The 17,542-nt window shown below is 40.3% G+C and overlaps 1 protein-coding gene across 1 annotated transcript in view; it reads left to right on the forward strand.

Moving 5' to 3' along the window:
• Positions 1 to 12,181: 12,181 nt before the first annotated feature.
• The window catches only part of LOC142708468 (1-phosphatidylinositol 4,5-bisphosphate phosphodiesterase beta-4-like), a gene marked incomplete at its 3' end in the record, with an annotated part of 57,606 nt that continues 52,245 nt past the window's right edge, over positions 12,182 to 17,542 (forward strand). The window contains exon 1 of the mRNA XM_075848394.1: positions 12,182 to 12,285. Within this exon, the coding sequence (XP_075704509.1) occupies positions 12,202 to 12,285 (84 nt within the window). The remainder of the gene's footprint in view (positions 12,286 to 17,542) is intronic.

Raw genomic sequence — 17,542 nt, forward strand, 5'->3', positions numbered from 1 at the left:
AACCCGCAACACAGTGGTGTGTGTTGCAATATTTGCAGCGGAATCACAGCGATTCTGACGCAAAAATCTCAAGTAAGAAAAAATAAAAATAAAGTTATACTTACCCAGAGTTCCCTGCTTCTCCTTCAGTCCGGATCCTGGGATGACATTTCATCCCATGTGACCGCTGCAGCCAATCACAGGATGCAGCTTTCACATGGCCTGCAGTGTCATCTCGGGAGGCCGGACTACTTGCAGAGAAGAGGGAGGGGGTAAGTATGAACGTCTTTTTTTCTTTTTACGCAGCGGAATGTGGTGCGATTTTTCTGATAACATTCCCTGTGGTGTTCAGGGCGGATACGCTGCGTAGCTTGATGTATATGTACATACATACATACATACATACATACGTGTGGTGTGTGTGTGTGTGTGTGTGTGTGTGTATCAAGCATGTAAGAAATGTATTATAAATTACTCCCGAGTAAATGGCAAATATATAACCAGCCCTATACATATATGCACATAGATTTTTACATTGTTAATTCTCAATGTTGTTTATATTGTGACATGTTCATTTTCAAAGTAAATGGATACGGCCATCAAAAGGTCTGTGTCACAGTGAGTCATAAGATTAATGAGAATCCACCGTCCACTATCAAATGTCTCGAAAAAACCTGTACCATCAAACAGTGAGTCATCCCGCTGGACTAGACATATTTATAGCAGACATGTAATATTGCACCATAATCTTTATTTGTCTCTTTCCGATGTCGACTATTGTTTTGTAACAAGACATTGCCAGGGGCCTGGATTCAAATATTTAAAAATTTTATTTTTGCTTCAACTGGTTGGTCTATTATATTTCATGCGGACTGTCAATTCCCAACAGATATTTATTTATGTTGGCTTTGTATTTAGTATTTATGCCTTGCGATAAGGCATATACATTAAAACCTAAAGAAAGACAGACGGCTGTTTGTAGTATGACTGTTAGGACTGCTAAAACCCTATAAACATTTTAGTCCTCATGCGCATGGTCTAACCATAGATTTGTGTTGTACTGATATTTAATTCAGTGCCTATAATCAATCTGTTATGGACCCATACTGTACCTGAGGGTGCCTTTCGTTTTAGAAAGTCCACAAAGTTTTTTTTTTCCTCACTGATACATATGAAATCTGTGAAATAAAAATGTGGGTATATTTCTTTACCTGGGCACCGTGTTTATGAACCCTTCGAATGTACACCTCTTGAATATGGCCAATGACACCATACTCAGGTGATTCCTAACCTTAGTACCATGGGGAAACCCCTGAAAAATGGCAAAACTAAATAAAATTGATTATCTCATTTCTACCTCAAAAAAATATTTTCATGGGGCAGGTAAAGCATTCTATAATTCAGTATTCTGGCCAAGATTTGTTGACTTTTTTGCCTACCCCCATTCTAAGTACCTAAAATCAGTTATCATTCACACTGTAAAAGTGGCAGCCCTTAGTGAACCCCTGACCGACCAGTTCTTCTGAAGAACCCCTGACCAGACTCCAAGGTTTTCCGGGATTCCAGGGAACACTGATTCAATTTTGAGACACTTGGGTGGAGAAGCCGTTCTCGTGGCTGACGCTCCTCGCTGGGTCCTAGCGCGTGATGACCCTTCCTCTTTTAAAAGGCCAGCGCTTGCCAAAATTATTTTCGCCCTGCTTCCCTGGGTATTTAAGTCCCTCCCATGTTTTTTTGCCAGAGCAATTTGGTTCCCTCGTGTTTCTACGTTCCCAGAATATCTGCTTTCTCATTTATTGGATTTCATGTATTTTGATCTCAGCCTATATCTTCACCATCTGTGCCTGCCCTAACCTTTTGCCTTGTTACCTGTGACAAACTATTGCCACCTGCCCTATTAGCTACATGACCCGCTTTGCACCTTGCATCATGCCTTTACTTTTCTCTACACCTGACCATGCTACCTGTCACTACACCTGTTATGTTGGCCGTCATCAAGGAAGACTACTCTGGGGGTAGCGATCAGGTGTTATCCTACAGCAAAGTGCAGATCCCTGTACAGGGGTTAAAGGGTGATTGCCAGGGGTCCCCTTAGACTTTGCTCCCCAGTTTAGCCCCACGCCCTTGGTGACAAGGTGGACTTATACCACACTCTGCTGGTCCCGTGACAGAAAATCACACTACTCTTGACTACTCTTTCGGCAGTCATTTGATGTTATACAACTATAGAAATCCTGATGCTACTAAGTCTACTGAAATACAACCTAGCCTTTCTGTAGGAACTGGTAGTGTAACACATGACTTTATTTGTGAAATGTTCACAATCACTGATCCCTAGTGAATTTAAAACCTAAATTGCCATGAATATTATATCAGTTCAAAGAATCACTACCTCCACTGGACCTTATTTGCAATGTGTGATGGCTTAAAGAGGCTCTGTCACCAGATTTTGCAACCCCTATCTCCTATTGCAGCAGATCGGCGCTGCAATGTAGATAAGAGTAACGTTGTTTTTTTTTTTTTAATACAAGCTTTTTTGGCCAAGTTATGACCATTTTTATATTTATGTAAATGAGGCTTTCTAAAGTACAACTGGGCGTGTTTAAAGTTAAAGTACAACTGGGCGTGTATTGTGTATGCACATCTGTGCGTTTTTACTTCTTTTACTAGCTGGGCGTTGTGAATAGAAGTATCATCCACTTCTCTTCACAACGCCCAGCTTCTGCCAGTGCAGACACAGCGTGTTCTCGAGAGATCACGCTGTGACGTCACTCACTTCCTGCCCCAGGTCCTGCATCGTGTCGGACGAGCGAGGACACATCAGCACCAGAGGCTACAGTTGATTCTGCAGCAGCATCAGCGTTTGCAGGTAAGTAGCTACATCGACTTAATTGCCTCTGGTGCCGATGTGTCCTCGCTCGTCCGACACGATGCAGGACCTGGGGCATAAACTGACGTCACAGCGTGATCTCTCGAGAACACGCTGTGTGTCTGTGCACTGCCAGAAGCTGGGTGGTAACGAAGAGAAGTGGATGATACTTCTATACACAACGCCCAGCTAGTAAAAGAAGTAAAAACGCCCAGATGTACGCACACAATACACGCCCAGTTGTACTTTAACTTTAAACACGCCCAGTTGTACTTTAGAAAGCCTCATTTGCATAAATATAAAAATGGTCATAACTTGGCCAAAAATGCTCGTTTTAAAAAAAAACAAAACGTTACTCTTATCTACATTGCAGCGCCGATCTGCTGCAATAGGAGATAGGGGTTGCAAAATCTGGTGACAAAGCCTCTTTAAGTGTGTTCTTTTCACTCTCGGGATTTATGTCTGAGTTATAAGAAATTGAAAGGAATTGCACAGTGGAACATATAATGTGGTTGTATAAACACCTTAGTCCAACCACCTTACATTTCTCCTAAATGCATCCTTTCAAATCCAATTACATTGAGCTTAAATTAGGATTTCTTTTAATCGATGTGTTTTTGTGTTCTCAACTCTTTTGTTATTGCAATTCCGTCAAAAGTGTATATATATATATATATATATATATATATATATATATATGTGTGTGTGTATATACTAGTCCTTCTCAATGAATTAGAATATCATCAAAAAGTTAATTTATTTCAGTAATTCAATTCAAAAAGTGAAACACATATATTATATAGATTCATTACACAGAGTGATAATGTTGATGCTTATGGTAACAGTTAATGAAAACCCCAAATTTAGTGTCACAGAAAATTAGAATATTGTATAAGCCCAATTTCAAAAATTATTTTTAATACCGAAATGTTGGCCTACTGAAAAGTATATCCAGTATATGCACTCAATACTTGGTCAGGGATCCTTTTGCATAAATTACTGCATCAATACGGCGTGGCATGGAGGTGATCAGCCTGTGGCACTGCTGAGGTGTTATGGAAGCCCAGGTTGCTTTGATAGTGGCCTTCAGCTCGTCTGCATTGTTAGGTCTGGTGTCTCCCATCTTCCAATCAAACAATTTTATTCATGGACACAGTGTATAGTACTATTATATTCAGGAGCGCAGTGTATGGTACTATTATATTCAGCACAGTGTGTAGCACTATTATGTTCGGGGGCACAGTGTATGGTACTATTATATTTAGGAGCACAGTGTATGATACAATTGTATTTATAGAGTGCGGCACCATGAGAATTTTATCTTCGTTTATAGGTGCGGAAATGTTGGAAAAGTGAGAAGCTGTAGACATCTGAGCGGCAAACTCTGCAGAAATGGGTCGTGGCCGAGAGAAGTCATCATAGAGACCAGAGAAAAAAAAACGACTCCAATCTGAGAAGTCGTCACCGGTGAGTCACTAAATGTAAATGTTTATTCTCCCTGTGACTGATCAGTACTATCGTTCTTTTTTTGTGAAACAACAACTCCCAGCATATCCTTACCATCATTCTGGCTATACTGGGAGCTGTAGTTTTATGCCGTACAAAATGATATGGCAGGGGTTAAACTGAATTAGCAAATTATTTCTGTACTGAGCTGCATTTGTTCTTGTGCTGTATTTATGTACTGAGCTTAGTTCTGATGCTGTATATATGTACTGAGCTTGGTTCTGGAGTTATATACATTATAACAACCAAGCTCAATACATATATACAGCACGAAAGAGAATCTCATAACATATATACAACACCAGAGCCAAGCTCAGCACATATATACATTGCCAGAACCAAGTTCAGTACATATATACAGCTCCAGAAGCAAGCTCATACATATATACAGCCGCAGAACGAAGCTCAGTACATATATACAACACTAGAACCAAGTTCAGTACATATATGCAACACTAGAACCAAGTTCAGTACATATATACAACACCAGAACCAAGCTCCATACATAAATACAACAGAACAAAGCTCAGTACATTTATACACCAGAACCAAGCTCAGTACATATATACAGCACCATAACTAAACTCAGTACATAAATACAATACCAAAACCAAGCTCAGTACATAAATACAGTACTGAGCTTGGTTTTAGTGCTGTATTTATGTACAGAACTTGGTTCTGGTGAGTATATATGTACAGAGCTTGGTTCTGATGCTGTATATATGTATGAGCTTGGTTCTGGTGTTGTATATATGTACTGAACTTTGTTGTGGTGCTGTATATATGTACTGAGCTTAGTTCTGGTGCTGTATTTATATGCTGAGCTTTGTTCTGGTACTGTATATATGTACTGAGCTTGGTTCTGGTGTATATATGTACTGAGCTTGGTTCTGGTGTTGTATTTACGTACTTGGCTTCATTCTGGTGCTGTATATATGTACTGAGCTTTGTTCTGGTGTTGTATTTATGTACTTGGCTTGGTTCTGGTTCTGTATATATGTACTGAACTTTGTTCTGGTGCTGTATATATGTACTGAGCTTGCTCCTGGCACTGTATCTCTACATTAGCTGGGAGAGTTGTCGCAGCTTACTGTGCATGCCGCACTGTCCTCCACCTTTCTCACAGTGCACACCCTAACTAATTGGGCTGAGCATGCTTAGGATATTGAATGTGCACTTATAGGTCTATACGTAATAGGTGAGTTTAATATGAGTGTCGGTAGGTAGGTAGGTAGGTATGTACGCTTATGTAATTTTATACATAGTGTGGAAATCCACACTAAAACATTCTGGACAGGGAATTTCTTTATTGAGAGTCCACTTTAATATAGGGTGTATTTGGAATATCGTAATTGTTTTATTTTATTATGAGAATCATTTTCCATGGCGCGATACACCGCAATACACTGTGACCCCCACCCTGACGTGTATATCTTTGTCCGCAAAACAAGGAACCTGTTGTTAAATATTTGATTCCCACCCCTGAGTATGACTGTGTTATTTTGATGTGTTATAGCCATATATTTTGCATAATGATCAGTCCTAGAGGCATAGTCCTTCTAGCGATGTTCATCTAATTCTCTTCAACCACTCAATAGAGACTTTTTGCAATCCTATTTTAAGTTCTATAAGCCACAGGAATTTGGGAATACATAAAGAGCAAAAAATTTATTTTGTTGATTGTTATAGAAAGAATAACTTTTCAGTCTCTTAAAAAAAATCATGTTTAAACACATAGTCTAAAGAAGAAAGTAAATAAGGTCACATGACAAATATGGACAAGTTGAAATATTTAGTCATTCCTTTTTTGCATTATTAAGGCTGTCACATGGACAGACACCGGCTATATCAACCAAGGCATATTGTTCTAGAAACACAGCATAGTGTTCATCACATCTCTAATAGGGATCTATTGTGTATCCTGCCTGAAGGTGGACCGACCATGTAAGCACTGGTTCCCTTGCCTGTGTGACCAAACAGTAAACTGCTACTTCGAGTCATTACACTTTTATATGATATTGTCATTTGTAAACTTTTATGTCATTTAAGATAACAAAAATGTATAATTTAATCTGTGTCCTGGTATAAAACGGACATTTTGCATCGTCTCCAAGGCCCCACATTCCAGATTAGATACGGTCCCATAATTAGGCCAAGCACACAGAAATATCATTAGTGCTGTAAATAACGTTCGGTAGAGCTGGGCCGGAGGATAACACTGTGTTACTATCTTCACAATATATGGCAGACATCTTGTGAGCAGTTCATTGTATGGTGTAATACATCGCTGTCACAGGCAATTTTGTTCTGCATTTTGTTCTGCATTCCACATTATATCTTATCTGTTAGTGTTCTTCATCTGTGATTCCTTTAAAAGGACTTTTCAGTTTTATGCAAATTCTGCCTTTAATTTAAAGTTATGTAACTTTCCCACCCATGGTTTATTTTAGTTACTCAATATTTTCAAGATTTCCGCTTGCTGCAAGTGAATAGAAGAATCCTTATTTACATCCAGGTATGTTAAATCTGCCTGGACCTAGTCTTGCTCATATGCGGCTCATTACAACAGAGGGAGCGCTGAGCTGTACGGCGTGGAGCGGAGCCCTGTGCATATAAGGCGGCATATGCCCTTGTGGTGAACGCTTAGAAAAATGACAGCTGTTTGGTTGCTCTGGATAAAATATTCACTTTTGTGCCTGCACTGTTTTTTAAATGCAAGGTCCATTATTATTATTATTATTATTTTTGTTTACTTTTGATTCTGTTCTATCTTTTATTATATCTTTGAGTGGATGGCAGCAGTCTCTGGCCTGTAACTGTATCTTGAACCTTTATTTGTAGAACATTCCTAGATTGCCATAAACAGCTCCAGTATCTGCTGACAGAAAACATAACGTCATGTTTTCTCTATATCTTTGCAGCTTAAATAATATTAGTCTGTTGGGAAAAAAAAAACTGATCACTACCTGGACTTAAATAGAGACTTGATATATGGATGGGTTTGTGTGCATCTAGCTCAGTAATTGTGTCAGTATTGTAGCAGTATTTTAGTTTTGGTGGCTTGTTGTTTCAGTTGTTGTGGTTCTCATTGGTATTTTGTATACCTATATGTTCTATTGTATTTCTATTGTATTCGTTCAATATCAAGATACAATCGATAATCCATAATTCAGTTCTAAGATGTAATTAGAATATGAAATATGCATACATATATTTTTCAGGCTTCTTTGTGGACATTACTTCCACCCAATGGGACCTTACTATGTGTTAAAGAGGTTGTGTCACGGAGTAAACCTCTTTATATATTCTCTAATAGAACATATGGACATCATAGTGGGGACCCCACTTCTCTATGAGCCAGAATAGAAAGCCGCTAACAAAGAGGTACATGCGCTTCCATTCATTTGAATGGCTGGCATGTAATACCATACCTCCCAAGTGTCCTGTATTCAGCGGGACAGTCCAGGATTCCAGGCGGTGTCCCGCTGTCTCGGGCGGCTGGTGGTATATCCTATATCCTGCTGTCAACTGTATCTGCATCCTCAGGACGCAGAAAAAATTAACCCAATGCTGAAGCAGGGAACCGTCAGCTCCATGCTTCAGAATTAGCCTCAGGGGCTCCTCCTGGAGTGGAATCCACGGCCAGAGTGTCGGCAACGGGGATTCCACTCAAAGAATAGCCACTGACGTCACTGTCCACATAAGGACAGTGACATCAGGGCTTCCCTCTAAGAGCGGAATCCCCGGCCTATTCTCTGACTGGGGATTCCACTTCTAGAGGGAGTTCCAAGGGCGCTATCTACAGGGGGGTGTTGCACTATCTTCAAGGGGGATGTGGCCCTATCTACATGGACACTGTGGCACTATATAAATGGGCACTATCTACAGGGGGAATTGGCGATATCTACATGGGCACTATCTACATGGGTACTGTGGCACTAACTACAAGAGCACTGGCACTTTATATGTAGGCACTGGAACTAGGGGCAGCTAAGGAGGCATTATACTGTTTGAAGGCAGTTAAGGGGGCATTATACTTTATGGGGGCAGCTATGGGGGCATTATACTGTATGGGAAAAGCTATAGGGACATTGTACTACATGGGGCAGCTGTGGGCATTATACTGTATGGTGGCAGCTAAGGGCGCATTAGACTGTATGGGGCAGCTATGGGGGCATTATACTGTATGGGGGAATCTATAGGGGCATTATACTGTATGGGGCAGCTGTCGGGGCATTCTACTGTATAAGGCATCTTTGGGGCATTATACTGTATAAGGGCAACTAAGGGGCATCATACTGTATGAGGGTAGCTATGGGGGTATTATGCTGTAAAATCGTATCTACGCATTACAGATTTTTCCACACGTATATTGATTTGCGATGAGTATTTTAAAATCTGCAGCATATCAATTTATCTTGCCTTTCAAAATTGTATCTGACAACTTTATAAAAGAACGCACCAAAATCCGCAACATAAAACCACCTAATTCCTCATCAAAATTGAAAAACCGCACCTAAAAACGCATAAAAAAATGCACCGAAAAACCGCACCAAATTGTAATGCAGTTTTTCGCTCGAGATGTCTGCTGCGGAAAACCTGTCAATGAAAAAAAATGGATATACTTACCATGGCGACACGTCAATCTGACGTCCTGACGTTCTGCAGCCCTGGGATGACGTTTTATCCCATGTGCAATCACATGCTTCAGGGGTCACATGGGATTAAACGTCATCCCAAGAGGCCGGCCTGGATGGAAAAAAATGAATTCTGAGGCAGTATAAGATTTTTTTTTTCCTGCGTTGCGATTTTTGCGGCAGATTTACAGCTTATCCACTCAAAAAATCGCAACATCTGCCATTTGTTGCAGGTTTTACCTCTTCCATTGAATTCAATTGGGAGAAGGCGCAACAAAAAACAGCGATAACGCAAATAGAATTGACATGCAGCGGATTTTAAAAAAAGCACCGCAGGTCAATTTCTGAGCGTTTTCTTCCTCTTATCATTTACGCAGTATGTGGATTATATTTGTTCAAATCTCATCCGGTCTGCAGCTACTGTATTATGCTGCGGATTTTCTACAACGGACTCCATTGCGGAAAATTTGCAGTATTTACGCTGCGTGTGAACCCAGCCTAATACTACATACCTGCATCCCCAATGTCTGTTGACTGCAATCTACCCTTTTTATATACCTGATACATCTATAAATCATTTTCTAAAATTTCTTCAGTCACATTTTTTATTTTTTCCTTGACAGGAGGAAATTAACAATTTTACATAGACTTGAATTTACAAATGCAATTCTGTCAGCCAACAAAAAAAAAAAGAAATTAGCAAAATAAATGATTTTTTCAAAATCATTAACTATTTTGCATATTAAGCGCAAACTGAAAATAGTGCTCCCCCTTTTAGCTAATCCAGGAGGAAATGTTCTCTGATGCATCTTTCCATCCGCCCACAGACGTAAACTAATTAAGACTGGATTTATGGTCGGACAGGCTTTACTTTGATTTATGAGAGAGGCAGCTTTCTCAAGAAACCAATGCTGGTTGCCAGGATGTGTTATAACATAAATATTCAATCACTGTGTATTACCCATGTGACTGGATAGAAACGCATGGTCCAAGAAATCCACATTAATAACTTTTTATAGGGTTTTTTTTTTCCCTCATTGTATATTTTCATTTTAGTTGTTTTTTATGTTCACTTTACAAAGTAACGAGGATTGACAATTTTTAGATAAAAAGTTTTATATATTTAGAACTCATTACTTGTCTCGTTATTCATTATTCGTATGACACAAACATATTCTGCAACACTATGCAGAGAGCACATCCCAATCAGGTCCTCTCTCTATTAGGGCTTGCATTCTAATTTCCGCAATTCGGGGGTTGCTCTCTGGCAGACCTGGTCTGTCCATGTATTAGGTCCCATGCCCACAACCGTAGATTTCGTTGTTAATTATGGACCCATTAATTTCTATGGCTGACGAACACCTTCCTGTATATTTCCAGGAAGGTGTTCGTGCCATCGAAACCTTCTGTAAAAAATGTTCTATTTTTTTTCTTTTATGGACCATTCTCCCATACTTTATAATTACGTCATTACGGGCACGGTCGTGTGCATGGGGCTTTACATAGATGGTCATTCATTTCAAAGGCCAGCATGTAATACTGTGTCCGGCCTCAGGAACCAGCTTATCGAGATGGGTTCCTGAGGCCGGACATGTGGCTGATTTCAGCTGATTTCCGGGCCTTCAATATATAGAAGGGTTGTTGTGTTGAGACAACCACTTTAAAGGGTTGTGCAGTTTATAAAATCTAGTTTCTTATAACCTGCAGTTACAGAAGCAGCTGCTAGCAGCCACGGGCATCAGGGCTATGTTCGAAGACCAATAGCAGTGGTCTCCGATCATGTTTAACCCCTTTAGATGCGCGGTCAATAGCGACCGCTGCATTTGAGTGGTTTTAGAGGGACGGGCTCCCTCTCTCACCGCACCGGCACACCCACGTTTTACACTGACCGGCAGTAATACACTGCAATACAGAAGTATTGCAGTGTATTATAAAAGCGATCAAATGATCGCAGCGTGAAGTCCCCTAGTGGGACTAAAAAAAAAAGTTCAATAAAGTTTAACATAAATAAAAATCCCAAGTAAAAAAAAATGAAAAACCCACTTTTTCCCTTTATAAAATGCTTTATTGTGAAAAAAAAGAGTTACACATATTTGGTATTTTCGCGTCTGTAACAACCCCAACTATATAACTATTACATTATTTAACCCGCACAGTGAACACCTTAAAAAAATAAAATTAAAAACAATCCCAGAATTGCTATTTCCTGTTCATCCTGCCTTCAAAAAAATATGATAAAAAGTGATCAAAAAGTCGCATGGTACCAATAAAAACTGCAAGTCGTCTCGCAAAAAAAAAAAAAGCCCTTGCATCGGTGGAAAAAAATAAATATTATGGCTCTTAAAAGATGGCGACACAAAAACAAATAATTTTGAAAAAAATGTGTTTTTTACTGTGCTATAGTAGTAAAACATAAAAAAACATATCATTTTGGTATCCCCGCAATCATAACGACCAACTGAATAAAATTTTTATGTTATTTATACTACACAGTAAACGGCGTAAATATAAGATGCCAAAAAGTATGGCAACATTTCATTTTTTCTTTCCTCTACCCCACCAGAAAAGTTAATAAAAGTTGATCAATAAATTATATGCACACCAAAATAGTACTGTTAAAAAATACAACGTGTCCCGCAAAACACAAGTCCTTATACAGCTATGTCGACTGAAAAATAAAAATGTTATAGCTCTTTGAATGCAATGATGAAAAAAATAATAATAAATAAATAGCTTGGTCATTAAGGTTTAAAATACCTTCGGTACTAAGGGGTTAAAGGTTGGTGTGTGTGTGTGGTGATGGTGGTGGTGGTGGGTGTTTAAAGCATTCTATAGTTATTGTTTAGCACTGTATTCTGGCTTTGATGTGTTGACTGTTTGTCAAGCATCTTTGATCATGTTGAAATCCGTTCACCATCCATACTGTAAAGTCCTGGCCCTTTTTGCTGCTTTTTTCTGGGAAACCAATAACTTAAATATATCTAATAATCCATTATCAGAATTACTCTCTTTGTGAGTGAGAACAAGTAATAGAAAAACATAGTAAAAGATACCAGACCTTAGCAGTTTGTCCCCTTTAGTCCACAGAAGGCATAACCAGTGCATGGGTTTCAAAGTAATTCTGCATTGGCTTCAATTTTCACTGTGCACATTGGATGACACCACATTTCTGTTCTTGTATTATGTCTTCCAGACCTCCGTAAAGTAAACATGGCCAAACCATATGAATTCAATTGGCAGAAGTCTGTTCCTTCTTTCATGCAAGATGGAGCTCTGTTTGACAGATATGAAGAGGTAAGAGACTGAATAGTTTATTGCTGTTACTGAGACAAATTTGTAATGACCACAGAATTGCAAGGAGGATCCTGTCTGGAAATGGGAAAACAGGTGCATTTATGTATTTCTACTGGGAAACGTCATGTGTCTGACAGTCGCTTTCTGAGGATATATAGAAAAAGGTTGTGGAGGTGGCTGGAGATTGTGCATTATACAATATCTCATATTGCAATGTTACTAAACTTTATCAGGTGGATTTGTGTGTATATATATATATATATATATATATATATATATATATATATATATATATATATATACACACACTAGTCCTCAATTAATTAGAATATAATCAAAAAGTTAATTTATTTCAGTAATTTAATTAACAAAGTGAAACTCCAATATTCTATAGATTCATTATTTCCAGCATTTTTTCCTTTTAATGTTGATGACTATGGCTAATAGTTAATGAAAACCCCAAATTTAATGTCTCAGAAAATGAGAATATTATATAAGCCCAATTTCAAAAATGATTTTTAATACCGAAATGTTGGCCTACTGAAAAGTATGTACAGTATATGCACTCAATGCTTGGTCAGGCTCCTTTTGCATGAATTACTGTATTAATGCGGCGTGGCATGGAGGAGATCAGCCTGTGGCACTGCTGAGGTGTTATGGAAGCCCAGGTTGCTTTGATAGTGGCCTTCAGCTCATCTGCATTGTTGGGTCTGGTGTCTCTCATCTTCCTCTTGACAATTCCCCCTAGATTCTCTATGGGGTTTAGGTCGAGCGAGTTTGCTGGGCAATTAAGCGCAGTGATACTGTGGTTATTAAACTAGGTATTCGTACATTTGGCAGTGTGGGCAGGTGCCAAGTCCTGCTGGAAAATGAAATCAGCATCTCCATAAAACTTGTCAGAAGAGGGAAGCAAGAAGTGCTCTAAAATTTCCCGATAGACGGCTGCGCTGACTCTGGACTTGATATAACACAGTGGACCAATACTGTTGCTCAGTGATCCAATGTCCTGTTTTCAGATGAAAGTAAATTTTGCATTTCATTTGGAAATCCAGGTCCCAGAGTCTGGAGGAAGAGTGGAGAGGCATCAATCCAAGTTGCTTGCAGTCCAGTGTGAAGTTTCCAGTCAGTGATGGTTTGGGGAGCCATGTCATCTGTCAATTTAATGCCGACGCCGCGGTCATTAAAACGGTTGGGACACTTTCCACTCCTGGCCTCCGGAAACGCAGGATCTACTTACCGGATCCCAGGTCCTGTATTTAACTGCCATTGGGCACCTGCTCCTGCCCTGGGGAGCCCAGCAACTAAGCCAAACGGCCGCCATCTTGGACACACTGACACACTGAAATAGTGTGTTGCGGGATTGACCTCTGCTGAGCCCACAGACACAGATACACCGGGGCCCCGGTTCTTATCAACCCATCCCCCCTATTGTTATTCAGGAGTGGCAGAGGAACGACTTGCGGGAAGAGATCCAGCAGGCTGCCATCTTGGGCCACGGCTGGCCTAAAGCCTTCCACAGGGCCTAAATAGGGGTCCCACCGGCTACCTCTCATCCCTGCCTAGTTTCTCTGTGACATTCTCAACCCAAGGCCGGAACCCTTTCTACAGAGGACTGTGAGGGACTGCTGGAGGGACTGTGAGTACTCTGGGATACAGGTGTAGCATATCAGGGATTGGCCCCTGCCGTTTAGATCAGGCACAGACCTTTGCACGCCAGGCCTGATTTCTCCACACCCCGGTGAGATGCTAGACGCGGATCTCTAACTCATCTGGGGCCACACTCTCTGGACTGTTTTCTTGCCCCTCAACAGTATTGTCAAAGCGCATAGCCCTAATTTTTTGTAATCTTCCCAGGGTGGTCTGCACATATTCCGCTACATCTCTGAAACTCCATACCAATCTCCCAACTACTAAAGCAGCGCACTTACTACCTGAACTTTCTGAACAACACTGTTTACTGCACCTCAAGGGCAACACCCTAATATTTTTGGATTGCTATCTATATACCTACCTCCGTCCTGTAGCGATTGACTAACACAACTCTACATAGGTCGGAATTGACCTAACCATGTTTTGATCCCTAGCCTCCTAGGGCAGCTAACCAATCTTTATATGCAATAACATACTTATCATGGTCAAGATTGGTCCCAGCAAGAACAGGGATTCCAACGGACTACACAGACACGGTAATCTTGATAACTACTTACAGAAAGGTCTCCCTTCCGACTCCACAAGAGACTCTTCGGAAAAATACCAGACAGCTTCTATGGCTCCTCCTAAACAGCTCCCTGGTGCCCAGCACAACTCTGATAGCGAGGACGATAGCCCACGATCCAGCCAGGATCTACAGATATCCAGGTCCTTCATCACCAAGGCTCTGACCAAAGTCATTGACCCAGTGATTAACCCGTTAGTGACCGCCCCATAGTGTTTTTACGGCGGCCACTAACGGGCTTTATTCCTATGCAATAGCCTTTTTACGGCGCTGCATCGGAATAAATAAATAGAGCAGGGAGCTGTTAAATCTCCCTGCTCTCAGCTACCAGAGGTAGCTGAGGGCTGGGGGCATCCCTGCTCGAATGGGTGAGATCGATATCAGTATTGATCTCACGCGTTTAACCCCTCATATGCGGCGCTCATTAGTGGTTTTGGAGAGAGGGAGTATTGCAGAAGTATTGCAGTGTATTATAAATGTGATCGGATAATCGCTTAGTGAAGTCCCCAAGTGGGACTAGTAAAAAAGTTTAAAAAAAGTTTCATAAAAAGTGCATTTTTGTTTTTTAAAACCCACTTTTTCCCCTTAACTGCTTTATTATTAAAAACCAAAATAAAGTAAAAAAATTACACATATTTGGTATCGCCACGTCCGTAACGACACCCAACTATAAACTTATTACATCATTTAACCCGCATAGTGAACATCGTAAAAAATAAAATAAAAAAACATGCAAAAAATTGCTGTTTTCTTTGAATCCAGCCTTAAAAAAAATGTGATAAAAAGTGATCAAAAAGTCGCGTCTACTCCAAAATGGTACCAATAGAAACTAGAAGTCGTCCCGCAAAAATAAAAAGCCCTCATACAACTGCATTGGCGAAAAAATAAAAAAGTTATGTCTCTTCAAATATGGAGACACAAAAACAAATAATTTTGAAAAAAAAGTGTTTTCACTGTGTAAAAGTAATAAAACATAAAAAATCTATATAAATTTGGTATCTTTGTAATCGCAACAACCCACTGAATAAAGTTATTGTGTTATTTATACCACACGGTAAACGGTGTAAATTTACGACGCAAAAAAGTGTGTTGCGAAATTGCAGTTTTTTTTCTATTCCCCCCCAAAAAGTTAATGAAAATTAATCAATAAATTCCATGTACCCCAAAATGATGTTATTAAAAATTACAATGTGTCCCGCAAAAAAACAAGACCTTATACAGCTATGTTGACGCAAAAATAAGAAAGCTCTTTGAATGAGACGATGGAAAAACGTAAAAAATGGCTTGGTTATTAAGGTCTAAAATAGGCTGGTCATTACGGGGTTAAAGACTTGCAGGACATTAAACAAGAGGTCAAATAGATAGGAGCCAGAGTTGAAAGTCTCGAGGCTGCCCATTCACAGGTCATTTCCTACACTACAGCCTCTACTGAGTCCTTCCGGGCTTGCCAAACACATCGCAACTCCGTAATGGATCTCCTACAAGATCAAGACAACAGAGGCAGGAGGAATAACCTGCGCATTAAAGGTCTCTCTGAGTCAGTCGAACCTAAACCCCTGTTCTCTTCTGTAAAGCAATTATTTATCACAATCTTTGGAGACAGCTATCCGGAAGAAATATCTATGGAGGGAGCCCACAGATCACTCAGTGACAGACCTAAACCCTCTGAACCTCCTAGAGACATCATCTGCAGGCTCTTCCATTTCTCTGGACTTCCTCAGGATGTCATCCCGTATTCTCCAATTGAACACCTTTAATTTGAAAGCTCCCATGTCTCCATCTTCCAAGACCTTTCCTTTCCAGTCTAGCACTCTCCAAAATAAGGACCCGAAGGCCACTCACAGACGCCCTTAGACGCCAGCGTACTCCGTACAGATGGCTCCTTCCCTTTGGGATAACATTCCAGATCTCAGGAAAACATTTTCTCACTCACCACCATGGAGACCTTCCTGCCGCTTTAGAGGCCTTGAACCAGCCAGAATTATCCATTCCAGACTGGGCTGGAGTCCAGGATCTGGCCTCGCTTCCCACACTTCTGCCTCCTACTCCCTGGGAAGTTGCCGGCTCAGGCAAAGCTGGCAAGTCCTGCAAGAAATATGGGATATTGACCCCGATTAGCATCCTAATGGACACTACCTGATTTTGTGAGACATATTTATCATTATTTGATATTGTTATTATTACCTTTTGGTTTACAGGTTGAGGCTTTGTTAAGTGTCTTCTGTCAGCTTACATTTGCTAAATTTACATTTATCCTGACTTGACCACTGTCACTTTGTTTCTTCTGTTTAAATCTATTGATGTACTATGTGAATTTTTTTGTAGCTTTCTTATGATTAGGGCTAAGGTGTCCTATATCTTGATTTAAATGACAGCCCTAGTAATTTTTACCCCTCCTAGAAGTTATCCGCACTCAGTTCTAGATTCTCATATGCGCACACTAACCCAGGTCCGCTTAGGTTGTAAATGCGGGACCTGGGGACCAGCCTCCTCTGCCATCCCCATGTTTTCCATGTTATCCATGTTATCTCAGTTTGTCCTCACCCATAAGGTGTTTCCTGTGCTCACCTTACCTAGATACACACGTCATGGTGCTCCTGTCGATAACTACTCCGAAGTAGTAGACATCTCTCTCCCCCCTCTCTCAAATTCACCTATAATCCAGTCTTTGTATTACCTCTTACAATGTAAAAGGGTTTAACGATCCTCGGAAACATGGTCAGATAATCTCCCTTTTAAAAAAAATAAAAAATACGGCTCTGATATCTTTCTGTTACAAGAAACCCACTTCAAATCCCACCCACCTCGAAGCTGGATGTGGAGACTCAATGAAACGCTACTGGATGGTGAGAGGGAGGTTGAACGGATAGGAGAAGCCCTAAATTAATTTTTTGTTAGAAATGAAACACCTGACGTCTCTTCTCCCTTGCTTTTGGCATCTCACAAAGCGTTTATCCGCGGCAAATTCATTGCCTTGGGGTCAAGGTTAAAAAAACGGAGACAGGCTAAACTCAATTCTTTACTAGCTCAGACATCTTCCTT

The sequence above is a fragment of the Rhinoderma darwinii genome, unplaced genomic scaffold, assembly GCF_050947455.1.
Source record: "Rhinoderma darwinii isolate aRhiDar2 unplaced genomic scaffold, aRhiDar2.hap1 Scaffold_3945, whole genome shotgun sequence".
Lineage (NCBI taxonomy): Eukaryota > Metazoa > Chordata > Amphibia > Anura > Rhinodermatidae > Rhinoderma > Rhinoderma darwinii.